Below are 13,956 nucleotides of genomic sequence, written 5' to 3' on the forward strand. Positions count from 1 at the left end.
AAACTCACATTATGTGCTTTTTGCAACCATTGTGGAAACAGTTATTTCAGATACTTTCACAGTATCCATAAAAATTTAATAGGCCTAATGTTACACCAAAAATACTGACCTGTTGACTGACTCCAGATTGCCATTCGCTCAGAGTGTTTCCACTTAGCACTTACCCAAAGGCTTGGTTTAAAGTATCAATGGGGAAAGAACAATTTGTAACCTTGGCATTAACTACTCCAAGCACCAATTATTTTTCAGCAAACAAGCAAGGTCTACCTTTTAAGTCAGACAAATGGGATACAATGCCAATTTCACACAAGGACAACTCGTCTCTTTGCTGAAAACAATTCACTAGGTCTATTCAGCATCCAATCATCGTGCAAGATGTGTGCATCTTGGTGCGTGTGTGCATGTGATTTCCTCCCTCTCTGCGTATCTCTCTCCTGGTGTCAAGCTAATGTATTTATTTGCCAAACAGATGGTTGGATAAAAGCCTGTCATTTGTGACAATAATTATTAACACAGGGTAATGGAACATTACGACTATAGAGCAGACAAATAAGTGAAGTTATATTTAGTTTCCCCACTCCCTACCCTCCCTTTTCCATTACCTCCCTCTGCAAGCTAATCTTCACTCATTTTCCGGGCATGTTTGTGTAACACAAAAAAAAAAGAAAAAAAAAAGAGGGAAGCCTAATATGCCTTGCCTATTTTTAGTCTCTCAGTTCTGTCAATAAATTCTCATTTCTGGCTGACAGTTTTTGGTCAGTGCGAAACATAATAGCTTGTAGATCGACAGTTTTTTGGGAAAGACATTATAGAGTGAAATAAGAATGTATCAAGTATGTATGTTATAAGTACCTTTTACCAGAGGGTTTAAGTGCTACCAGAAATGCAGCTCTGCAAATAACCTGGTTTCACCTGATCATACTTGTTCCTTTTGTGAATCGGTGAGTGATCTGGTCACAATTCAGAAATCACAATACATTATCATTTATTTATTAATATATGATTGATGTATTACTTTGGGAATCTGGGTGCCATAGAGAATTGGTTCTCTAAAGTGGGTTCCGGGGACCCACAGGGGTCCTTGGGGGGGTTCCAGTGGGTCCCCAGATAAAGGATGGCTAGTTGGGAACCAAATGGAGCCTTAATTATGTGGTTGTAACTCTGAGAGTGTACAAATGGAACCAAATGGACCCTTACGGCTCCATTTGGTTCCATTAGTACACTCTCAGAGTTATGGTGGTCCATGGTCTAATACAGGTGTTCTCAGAGTAGGGTCCAGAGTGGGGACTCTCCCCCATGCCTTCGGCTGGTGGAGACAATAAGCACGATAATATGTCAGTACTTCAACAACAATATAAAAAAACAATGACCTAGGTAGACCATGCACCTAATCAGTAAAAAACTTTTCTAAAACCTAAAAATGCTATCTAGCTTCATGTATGGTCATTGAGGGAAGGGCAGTGTTACAGTAGTGCTATGGGTTTAGGTGGCGTCTGACGCCATACATCTTGTATGGGGGTCCTTAAGTTGGCACAAGTTATTTTCAGATGGGGGTCCGCGGCCAAATACACATTAATTTACGGGTCCTTGAACCACTGGCATAGAGGATTCGCTCCCCATGCAGAGGTGTGTCCTCTCCAGCTTGGACTGAGCCTCACCAGGCTTGTAGCAACAGGGACCACAGTACACATGAGGCCGACATTCAATGATTACATTGGAAAATGTAATTCCTGTATTAAAGTATCAAATGGAGCATAGCGTTGAGACATTAGTCAAGCCTGGCCTCACCATCATTAGCTGATCAGCCAGTTCCTGCCAAATCCACTGCATCAGCTGATGCTCAGGAGGTGTTAGTCATTGGCCATTCATATTATAGAGCATGGGGTCTTCAACATGGGGTCCTCAGAGTTACTACAGGGGGTCCTTCAAATCTTTGTTTGATAGAAACCTTTTTTCTCCTTTTTTTATATTAACCACTTGAACCCTAACGTCCATATTCCGAGAATTTTAGCCAAAAATAGCCGATCTTGTAGATCGGCTAAGAGATTTGGTGTAGAGGGGAAAAGAGAGCTCACTAAGTACAGGGTGAAAGGTCAAGTTTATTAAGTATTGACGGTTCAAGTGGTTACATGCAGTATATGATAACACAAATTGACATGAATCCAAAATACACTGATGATTGATTGTGCTGGAAAACGATAAAACTATATGGAATCTGGGGGTCCCTACTTCATATCTCTCGCAGCTAAGGGGTCCTTGGCCTGAAAACTGTTATAGAGGGATCTTTATACAGTAACTGCTGACTATTCCTGCTGCAACATTCGCATGCCCTGCACACACAAACCCACCTCTACCCAGCTCCTTTTCCATTGATGTTCATCGAGTATCAATGTCGTTAACTGATGTCATTGTTGCTGCAGCTGTGTTCTGTAGTACCCCATGCATGCCGCCAAACATTTACTGCTTTTTTTTAAATATATATTTGTATTGTTTTTTTTTTTTTACACATAACACAATACATATAATCACACACATTCACACACATATACACATACCAGTACCACCTGCACATGCCCAACAAATGACATTGTTCACATCATCCTTCTCTTTTCTTTTCCTTTTTCTTTTCCTTTCCTCCTCCCGTTCTCTCTTTCTCTTTAGCCACACATTCCCTTTAGGTTCTTGTTTCCATGGCGTTCATGTACACCTCCCACAGCCGGTCAAAGTCACTCTGTCTACCTCTAACCACATAGGTTAGCCTCTCCACTCTGTCTACCTCTAACCACATAGGTTAGCCTCTCCACTCTGTCTACCTCTAACCACATAGGTTAGCCTCTCCACTCTGTCTACCTCTAACCACATAGGTTAGCCTCTCCACTCTGTCTACCTCTAACCACATAGGTTAGCCTCTCCACTCTGTCTACCTCTAACCACATAGGTTAGCCTCTCCTCTCTGTCTACCTCTAACCACATAGGTTAGCCTCTCCTCTCTGTCTACCTCTAACCACATAGGTTAGCCTCTCCACTCTGTCTACCTCTAACCACATAGGTTAGCCTCTCCACTCTGTCTACCTCCAACCACATAGGTTAGCCTCTCCACTCTGTCTACCTCTAACCACATAGGTTAGCCTCTCCACTCTGTCTTCCTCTAACCACATAGGTTAGCCTCTCCACTCTGTCTACCTCTAACCACATAGGTTAGCCTCTCCTCTCTGTCTACCTCTAACCACATAGGTTAGCCTCTCCACTCTGTCTACCTCTAACCACATAGGTTAGCCTCTCCACTCTGTCTACCTCCAACCACATAGGTTATCCTCTCTACTCTGTCTACCTCTAACCACATAGGTTATCCTCTCCACTCTGTCTACCTCTAACCACATAGGTTAGCCTCTCCACTCTGTCTACCTCTAACCACATAGGTTAGCCTCTCCATCCCGATAGAGTTCATGAGCTCCCTATGCCACATCCTCAATGTTGGGGCTTCAACACTTTTCCAGCATAATGCCACAGCTCTTCTAGCTTGGAGAAGATTTTAGTCAAAGATTTTAGTTTGCTTTGCTGAATGTATAAAGTTCCTTGGTTGGATTAGTGTAACATTTACTGCTTGACATTACAACTAATGTACTGTTGTAATTTTTACAACGTAGAGCAGGCATTTAGCAAACGCGAATTAATATGCAATTAAAAAGTTTTATTTTGACAAAAGTGGTCCCGACAGAATGTATTTTCATGCCATCCATCCTACATAACACAAATTGGGCCATCAGCTTGAAATAATGACACTAAAATAATTGTGATGAGGCAATTATGTAATAGTTGCCTGGAGTGCACTGAATTCATATGGATGCAATTAATGCTGTTTTTCTGGAAGTCATTTTAGCGAGAGTTTTGAAAGATAACGTGTGTGTGTGTGTGTGTGTGTGTGTGTGTGTGTGTGTGTGTGTGTGTGTGTGTGTGTGTGTGTGTGTGTGTGTGTGTGTGTGTGTGTGTGTGTGTGCACGCGCGCGCGTATGCGCGCGACTGGCTACAGTAAATTATGTACATGCATGCAGTGCCATAATCTTTTTTGCACTGAACATTTCACTAGGCCTATTTCATATGCAGTCATCATGCAAGCTTTGTGCATCTCTCCCCAGGGGGTTCTTTGCTTGCTGTTTTCCCTGCCCATGGCGTTCCATGTATGCGCATGGAAGGGCAAGGAGCCGCCTATCATCGTAACTGCTTGAATGTTGCAATTCAATTTAACATGCAATTAAAACGTTTTATTTTGACAAAAGCTGTCCCGCTAGAATTTATTTGCATGCCATACGATACAAAATGGCCATCCTGCACGAGATTACAGTATTACAGACAAGGGAGGGAGGCGAACCCCAAACACAACAACAGTGGCGTCAACCCCAAACAAACAAGTACCTCTCTCTCTCTCTCTCTCTCTCTCTCTCTCTCTCTCTCTCTCTCTCTCTCTCTCTCTGTCTGCTGCTTCTTCTTTCTCTCCTTTCCTCCCCCTCCTCATTATACTTTCTCATGTTCACTCTCTTGTTCCACCTCTTCCTCCTCCTCTCTTTAATGAATTATTTGCACGTTGGGGGCTGAAATGGCAGTTTGGCTGCGATTAGACACGTTGTGAACAGGATTTCCAGTGTATTACAGCGGCCCTGTAAAATGCTTGGATGACTCCGTTATCCATTGCGACCCCGGGGGTTTTGTCTCTCTCTCTCACACACACATACACACACACACACACACACACACACACACACACACACACACACACACACACACACACACACACACACACACACACACACACACAGTTACAGTACATGCACCTCCACACAGACGCACATGCACCCAGTCCAGTCACAAACCAGTGCCTAGAACACATACAATCATGCATGAGTATACAAATGCATGTAAATTACTGGGCAGTGTGTGTGTGTGTGTGTGTGTGTGTGTGTGTGTGTGTGTGTGTGTGTGTGTGTGTGTGTGTGTGTGTGTGTGTGTGCGCGTGTGCGCGCGTGTGCGTGTGCATGCGCATGCACGCGTCATATTCATATGGATGCAATGAATGCTGGGTTTATGGGAGTCTTTTTAGCTAGTTTTATGGCTTTAATGCAGCCCCACATCTACTCCATGGATCTTCAACAGGGGGTCCCGGGACCCCTAGGGGGTCCTCAGAGGTACTACAGGGGGGCCGCCAAATCTTTGTGTGATATGATCATGTTTTTTACATGAACCACTTGAACCCTAGCATCCCTATTCTGAGTGGAACATTAGCCAAAAATAGTAGATCTACAAGCTTACAACGCCTCGCGCTGCAAGGCGTAGCTGTAGATCGGATATTTTACCAGTAAGACTCCCTAATCGGGAGATAAGCGACCGTTGGTCGCTTATCTCCATAAATAGGCCAAAAAGTAGTTTGTGCAAAATCGTCCTGATGGTGGCGCTAGATGGGACAGATGCGTTGTGATTACATGACTGTAGAGATACTGTGTACTGGTGTGCATGATTTTAGGGCAAAATCTGTAGGAGCAGGGTGACTGTAGAGATACTGTGTAGTGGTTTGTGTGATTTTAGGGCAAATTCCAATACTAGCATGCAAGATGCAAGCTCTCCTGCTAAAAGTAGACACACCCACAGGCAGATCTTGATAGTGGACCCAGGTCTGTTTATTTAAGCATGGAGGCTCATCCTTCCTGGACTCCCTGGTGTGAAGGGTGTGTGTGTGTGTGTGTGTGTGTGTGTGTGTGTGTGTGTGTGTGTGTGTGTGTGTGTGTGTGTGTGTGTGTGTGTGTGTGTGTGTGTGTGTGTGTGAGAGAGAGAGGACAGTGGCAACATTCCTTGCCACTTGGCAGGTCACACATTATGTTTGAGAGAGAGAGAGAGAGAGTGTGTGTGTGTGTGTGTGTGTGTGTGTGTGTGTGTGTGTGTGTGTGTGTGTGTGTGTGTGACACAGAGAGAGCAGCCCCGTTGGGGTGGTCATTTGGTCATTTTTGCACATTTGGTAATTTTTTACACCTGGGGGTCCCCCAGGGACCTGGGGGTCCCCGAAACTCCGGGGGTCCTTGGAGGTTGTAGTTTGGCAGGCAAGGAGTGTGTGTGCAAAATCTGGCATGGATCGGGGCAACGGTTGCAGAGATATGAGCAGGGCAAAAGTGTGACGTGTGACGTGTGACAGAGTGACGGAGGGAGTGACGGAGGGACAGCCGGTGGAGGTTTGGATAGTGTGCAAGTAACTGCGACCTACGGTCGCAATAAGATTTATAAGAGGTTTGTAGAGGGAAAAGAAGAGCGGACCAAAGTATTTGACGACAGTGCTGTCAAACAAGGCTAAGCTGTTTTAAGAAATATATTCACACATGGGGGTCCCTGCTTCATCTCTCTCTCAACTAAGGGGTCCTTGGCCAGAAAACGTTAAAGACCCCTGATCTACTCTATATGTTTTGTGTGTTTGTACTGTATGTGTGTGACTGGCTACCTATATGCACGTAGCCTCGTTCACAGCCTCTGCTCCTCTCTGAGGAGAAAAACCTGATCACGACCTAATGCAGATAGTGTCAGTCGGGGCGTTGCTCCCGTCGTATGGGTTTCCCCTGGAAACTATCTTTATCGACCACTCACAAACACGATGACAACGTCATTTCCTTGGGCGCTTGCACATTCCGGTATACTTCCATTTAGACCAGGGGTCTTCAACGTTTTCAGGCCAAGGACCCTTTAGTTTAGAGAGAGATGAAGCAGGGACCCCCACATCCTTTTCATTGATTTCATATAGTTTCATCACTTCATAGCACAATAATCAGTGTATTTTGGATTCATGTCAATTTGTGTTTTCAGATATTTAACCACTGCAGTATAAATAAAGGTCATTCATCCATTGAGCCGTCATTACCTAATACACTTGACCATTCACTCTGTACTTTGTCTGCTCTTTTTCCCCTCTACGCCAAACCTCTTTGCCGAAAATAGCCGATCTACAAATAGCCGATAGATCTGCTATTTTTGGCTACAGTTCTCAGAATAAGGACCCTAGGGTTCAGGTTTATAATATAAAGGAATGGAAGATGTGGAGGACCGGGAGAGTGTTTTCTGCAGGTCTTTCAGTCCGAGTGCGCACCGGGTGTGTGCTCAGTGTAGTGAGTGCCTAAACCCAACCCTAATCCTAACCCTAACCTCAGTAAAACTATGCCTAAACCCAACCCTAACCTTAATCCTAACCTCAGTAAAACTATGCCTAAACCCAACCCTAACCCTAACCTCAGTAAAACTATGCCTAAAACTAACCCCAATCCTAACCCTAACCAGACCCGGTGCGCATTTCCGAACGCACCCTTTGATACACTCGGACTGAAAGACCTGCAGAAAACACTCTCCCGTGGAGCATCCGCTGTAGTAACTCTGAGGACCCCTTAGGGGTACCCGGACCCCCTGTTGAAGACCCCTGATTTAGACACTCAACTGTCTTGGTCTTCCCCATCGTGCCATGCAGGCAGTGCGTCACTTTTGGCTCGCCACGGAACATTTCGCTTGGCCTACTACTGTATTTAGCATCCAGTTATTGCGCAAATTAAGCTTTGGGCATCTGTGTGCGAGTCTGACTGTGTTTCCCCCCGTCTCTGCTCTCTCCTGACGACAGGCTAATGTATGCATTATGCCAAGCAGATGGTTGGATAACAGCCTGTCATTGTTACCTTTTATTGGTGGCAGTAATTATTGGCAACCTCACATTTTCCCTGTGACTGCAGGGTATAAAAAGCCGACCTAAATGTTAGAGCCGCCATCTGTTTACATTGGCCTTTATGTCTCGCTCTGTCAATCTTGTAATTCTTTAGCGTTTCTCTCTGCGGAGGTCTCTTACTCCCACAGCCTGTGAGTGTCTATCTCTCGCTCTGTCAGAGGTCTCTGCGTGCCGCCGTCTGCTCTATTTGTCTCTCTGTCGCTCTCTATCAATTTATCGCCTCCTACTGTCAGCCATTTTCCTGTCTCGCTCAATCTCCTTCACTTGTCTTGCATTGCGATTGCTTTCTCTTCATCACTCTCTCTCTCTCTCTCTCTCTCTCTCTCTCTCTCTCTCTCTCTCTCTCTCTCGGTATTTCTCTTCTTGGCTATTTCTCCAATCCTCTCTCAATCACTCATTAATCCCCCCACAGGGGCGTCACAGGGGGGGGGAAGTGGGACTGAGTTACTAGTGCCCACGGTGGAGGGGCCTTCATTATTGTGTACTTTAGCTATTAGAAATAGCAGATATACAAGCTCACAGCACGGCACCGAGGCACCGAGCTTGTAGATCTGATATTTTTGAAAAGTCGTGAAAATGTGTGCAAATCTTTGAATAGGCTATATGTATTTTTTTAAGTGAACGTTTCTAACTCAAATTTTGCTTCTGGGGTGTCCCTGGAACTAAATATTTTGAGATGGGGGTCCATGGCCAAATACATATCATTTCGGGGGTCCTTCACGTGAAAAGGTCCGAGAAAGTAGAAACATACTGTAGGTTTTTCAAAAAACCTTAGAAGGATTTGAAATATTCAAAGACTTGCACAAACTTTCACGGTTTAAAAAAAATAGCAGATCTACGAGCTCGCAGCGCGGCACTCGGTGCCGCTCTGCGAGCTTGTATATCTGCTATTTTTCAATAGTTAAAGCGCAACATAATGCGTAATAATGCTACCGGTAGTTCCCAGTCTAAATGGGTTAAACCCCCTCCCCCTATGAAGAACATTCATTGGGGGGCCCGGCCCGCAGTGAATCCTTGTACCCAGGGCCCAGCATTTGGTGCGACACCCCTCTCTGTCTTGTCCCCTAACCTCTCCCTTTGTTCTTCCTGTTCTCCGTCTTCTAGGAAAGCCAGAGATTCCCTGCCAACGTTCCGTCAGTTCTTCAGCTCGGCGTTCAGTCTGACCCACGTCAGCCTGGCCTCCATGAAGGTTCCGCCTGACACTCTGAGGTGAGTCGCTGTGCTATTATTTCAGTGCTTCTCAAACTCTTTCATTTAAAAGACCCCCATTTTGGTCTGAATTAAGGCCACAGAACCCCATAATAACTCGAGTGTTACAGACCTGTACCTTACAGCATGGATACTTAAACTTCTGAACCTGTGGGCCACATTACAAGGGGCCACAGGCCAGTTGATAAAATGACATTACTTGATAACTTCTCTCTTTTATTTGCTTTATTTCCACATAACTTAAAGCTATACTGTGTAAGATGCCCAACTAGTGGTCATTAGCCCTATAGCAAACCGCGGTCGCGTCCGCGTCTTTCGGCCGTTTTTCGTACCTTCAGACCCCCGCGTCTGCCTCCACCTCGCTGAGATCTATCTTTTGAGGGGTCCCTTGTTCCTGTGCGTTCAGTAATTCCAGAGATACGGACTCCTTCACCCTGCCTGGTAGGCGAAATTACCTAGAGAAGGGATGGTACAAACGGGCGACAACAAATATGGCTGCCATAGCGACCCCACTTCAAGATGCGCTGTGATTGGCCGGCAGTTGTATAACCCTCGCTGTGATTGGCCGGTAGTGTGATGACGCAATTTTGGCGCGAGATCCGGTCCCCGGCAAGGATCGCAGTTTACATATATAGAGAAGGCTTTACAGGCTGAAATTCACGGAGTGGGTGTTCTAAAACTTTAGCGATTTAACAGTTGGGACAATTTTAAGATTTGTTTTATAAAAAAAGTTACATGGTACAACTGACAAGTGCAATGTGCATTATGTTATAGCTTGGAATTCTATTTAAATTCTGTCAATGACAACAATTTGTAATCGAAGTAATTTGCTAAATTTTCTCTCTTTTTAATAATTCTGTGCTATTACTGTAGCATATTCCACACAAACACTAAAACAAACTAATGTACGTTTGTCTGCTATTTGTCTGGGTTGATATCTATCTGCCTGCTATCTAGTGGGATAACATTAAAGATAGCTGAGCACATCTCTCTTTCAATTGCTTCACAATGTTATTTATGACTTGGCCCTCATTCAACAAAAATGGCTTTTTACAGAAAATAAACTTGTGAAAATAGATAGTTATGGCTAATATAAGAAAAAATCGAATCAAATCTACTTAAAATAGATTACCCAGACTGTTTAGCTTCCGGCTCACGGGCCGGAGTTTGAATATCACTGCCTTACAGTACATTTGTTTAATAAGTGTAAATAATTTAGATGTGGATCCCCCAGACTTCACCCCCCATTGAGGTCCAAACCTACAATATTATTGTACCCACATCCACTAAGACCAAACCTACTACAGCACTCACATCCACTAAGGATAAGCCTACAGTATATACCACATCCACTAAGCTGTGGGTCACTATGTGACCCACAGCCGTCATTGTATGTCCAATCATGTGTCATGCCAAAGTGGCTTTGTCCTGTTCTCCCTTTGAAAGGTGCCCACTGAGCGTGCAAAGAAATTTTAATTACCAGTTCATTATTGCAACTTGAAAGGCGAAAGCAAAGGCATAACGGAATACTTGCTATGTCAGCAACTCATTAGCAGAGAAAACAAGATGTTTGCCTTTGATGCGTAGCTTGTGAGCTACAGTGGTTCAGGCAGATACACTCTAGAGGTTTACGCGGTATGTGGGTGATGTATATGACGTGTCTGCCAATCTGTTGTTCCTCTTGCTGTCAGTGTCTCTGAAGGTCAGTATGCACTTGTTTGCGCCGACCAACTTCCCAGCACCGCCAGGGGCTCTGCTTTCCTTAAGGGTTCTGTTTTCCCCATAAATAATGTATTCAATCTATTCATGAGTTATCTGACTGAACTAGTTTTTGACCATCACTCAGGTGACATGCCTACACAGTATCTCTGACTATAGAGTACACAAATAATGCTGCAACATTGGAAATGTCTGACACTAACTAGACCTTCGGACAATGCGTGTTCAGCTATGTCCAACTGATATATGGGTACATTTTGATACCAATACTTTTATACTTTTACTCAAGTACATTTTGAATACAGGATTTCAACTTACATTGAAGTCCTGTAACTTTAGAAAGTTTGATAGTACTTTTACTCTGGTACTGCATGTTGACGCCAATACTTTTACTGAATAAAAAAAATTAATACTGGCATTTTCTTTTATTAACGGAGTACTTTTATATTGAGGTATTGCTACATGCTTAAAAACCTCTTCTTCCACCTCTACATACTGTATGCACATATACAGCCGCACTCCTGAACCTCATTTTGTTTGGAAAATATGACGTCAAATAATAACTCGAAGGGGAACTTAGGGGAAGGCACATCGACTGGTGGAACTTCTTAGCTGACGTTTCGATCTGTTGTGAATCGAAACGTTGTCAGCTACAGTAAATAAAGACGTTTTTGTATCTGCTTTACCCTTTTTTATAGACAATAACAACTCCCCAAGTTGTGGTGAACATTTGGTGGGAAAAAAAATCCTTAAACCTGCAAATATTGATTGAGTAAATCTTTAATAATGTGTACTAGTCCGGCTGCCAGCTTAGCATTTATGCTAAATTGGTATCATAGGTATGATATTTGGTATATAGTTTTTTTTATTGGCCTAAAATGTTGTCTATATATATACGTTCATGAAACCACCTGCTGACAGCCTGTCAGCATTGAGCAATTTCTTTTATAGGGGGTAAAAGTTTGGGCCCATCACTTACTATACACTATACTATAAAGGAAAAAATCCCCCTAATAAAATCTGCTTTAAGTAGCATGTGAGGGGTCAAACTAGTGGTTTATAATTATTCTGAATCCATTGCAAGCATTTGTTTTGCATGAAAAAACTTCCTTGGGCTTAAAAAGCCCCCCAAGAAATTTGTGAAAAGTGATGACTCATCACTAAACCATATTTTTGTTTGTCTGTTTTTAGGCCAAGGAATGTCTTGCATGCCAAACCAATGCTTGCAATGGATTCAGAATAATTATAAACCCCTAGTTTGACCCCTCAGGCCCCTCAGGCCCTCACATGCTACTTAAAGCAGATTTTTGGGGGTATTTCTTTCCTTTTATAGTATAGTGTATAGTAAATGAATGGGCCCCACACTTTTACCCCCATAAAAGAAATTGCTCAATGCTGATAGGCGGTCAGCAGGTGGATTCATGACTGTATGTATATAGACAATATTTTAGGCCAATAAAAAAAAATATATACCACATTCCATACCCCACCTCAGCCCCGACAAAAGTGATGACTCATCAAAAAATCATATTTTTGTGCGTCTGTTTTTAGGCCAAGGAATGTTTTTCATGCCAAACCAATGCTTGCAATGGATTCATAATAATTATAAACCCCTAGTTTGACCCCTCACATGCTACTTAAAGCAGATTTTTGGGGGGTATTTTTTTCCTTTATAGTATAGTGTATTAGTAAGTGATGGGCCCAAACTTTTACCCCCTATAAAAGAAATTGCTCAATGCTGACAGGCCGTCAGCAGGTGGTTTCATGAACGTATATATATAGACAACATTTTAGTCCAATAAAAAAAACTATATACCAAATATCATACCTATGATACCAACTTAGCATAAATGCTAAGCTGGCAGCCAGACTATACATAGTTCTACTCCTATTTGATTGTAGGCTACTTGATGCTTGCACTACAATATAGAGCATTATTTTAACTAAGAATAGTAAATGATGACATTTCTGATGCTCTCATCAGTATTGACCAACTATCCTGAACAAAAGAGCCAGTGTGTTTGGTGAAAGGAAGACATAAACACTGACCATGTCATTTGGACATTCAGTGTTTGATTTTACACTGCAATCAATAGAGTGAATAAAGGCACCCAGCGTTGTAATAGGTGTACTCTGGGCTCTCACACATCCCACGTCTTCTCATTATTTACCTGCAATGCATGAATGCTTAACTGCGTTTTTGTTGTATTAAAACAACCTCCAAATGAACCTTGATGTCAAGTCCAATTTTGCATTAAGAGTGTAGATAAGGTTATTAGAGTGTGCCGAGCCGCAATTGGCTGTTCAGCCTGAATTAATATCTTTAGGGGATCGAGGCGATAGCGAGAGCTATGAATCATGGGGGCTATTTTTTGTTTTGTTTTTCAAAACGTGTTAGATGGCTCTGTGACTCATTCATACTAACGGCCACAAAGCAACAGGCCATTAATTTTAAATGGAAGCCAGTGACATGAATAGAACGGATTGCTTCTGGACGGGCATGACATGCTACAAAACAAAGTTGAGTTGGCTTCAACTTTTTTCGGCGCTCCAATGACGCAGTGAAGCGTCAATCAATCATAGATTTTTGTTTCACCATTTGCAGTCTCCTTCTTTATATCACATACTCCGTTCTGTAAGTGGCAGAAAAACACTTGTCGTCAACAAACCCCTCGTCGTTTTGTAACTTTCGTTGCCATTAGTGTGAATGCAGCATATCGTCACTGTCGGGCAGAAACCTCGTATCTCCAAGTTTCAAATGTGTATGTTTTTTCATAAAGTAAAGCCCTGCTTCATCACACAAGACTGTCGCGCAAAAGTAGTGAAAATAGACGATCTACAAGCACACAACGCCTCGCACCGCGAGGCGTTGTGTGCTTGTAAAACACACACACACACACACACACACATTGAAATATTTTGAGCTGGGGGTCCGTGGCCAAATACATATCATTTTGGGGGTCCTTCACATGAAAACGTTTGAGCACCACTGACATAGAAGCATAGGTAAAAAAAAAAAAAAGGATTTGAAATATTCAAAGACAAAAATAGCAGATCTTCAAGCTCGCAGCGAGGCACTCGGTGCCGCGCTGTGAGCTTGTATATCTGCTATTTTTCAATAGTTCAAGCACAAAATAATGCATTGAATCCTTGCAGTGAATCCTTGTATCCCTTTCTCCGTCGGCTCCTCTCCTCTCTACACCTGTCTTCTACTTATTCACCCCCACCTCTAATCCCTCTATACCTTTCTCCATACTCTCCACTGCTCTCCATCCAACCACTCTCCTGCA

General features: G+C 43.2%; 1 protein-coding gene across 1 annotated transcript in view; it reads left to right on the plus strand.

Moving 5' to 3' along the window:
* carmil3 (capping protein regulator and myosin 1 linker 3) overlaps nucleotides 1–13,956 on the plus strand; it is a gene marked incomplete at both ends in the record, with an annotated part of 164,880 nt that overhangs the window by 82,301 nt on the left and 68,623 nt on the right. Inside the window, one exon of the mRNA XM_080725630.1 lies at nucleotides 8,843–8,947. Coding sequence (XP_080581756.1) covers nucleotides 8,843–8,947 — 105 coding nt within the window. The remainder of the gene's footprint in view (nucleotides 1–8,842; nucleotides 8,948–13,956) is intronic.

Source organism: Nannobrachium achirus (assembly GCF_963921795.1).
Source record: "Nannobrachium achirus genome assembly, chromosome: 5".
Taxonomy (NCBI): domain Eukaryota; kingdom Metazoa; phylum Chordata; class Actinopteri; order Myctophiformes; family Myctophidae; genus Nannobrachium; species Nannobrachium achirus.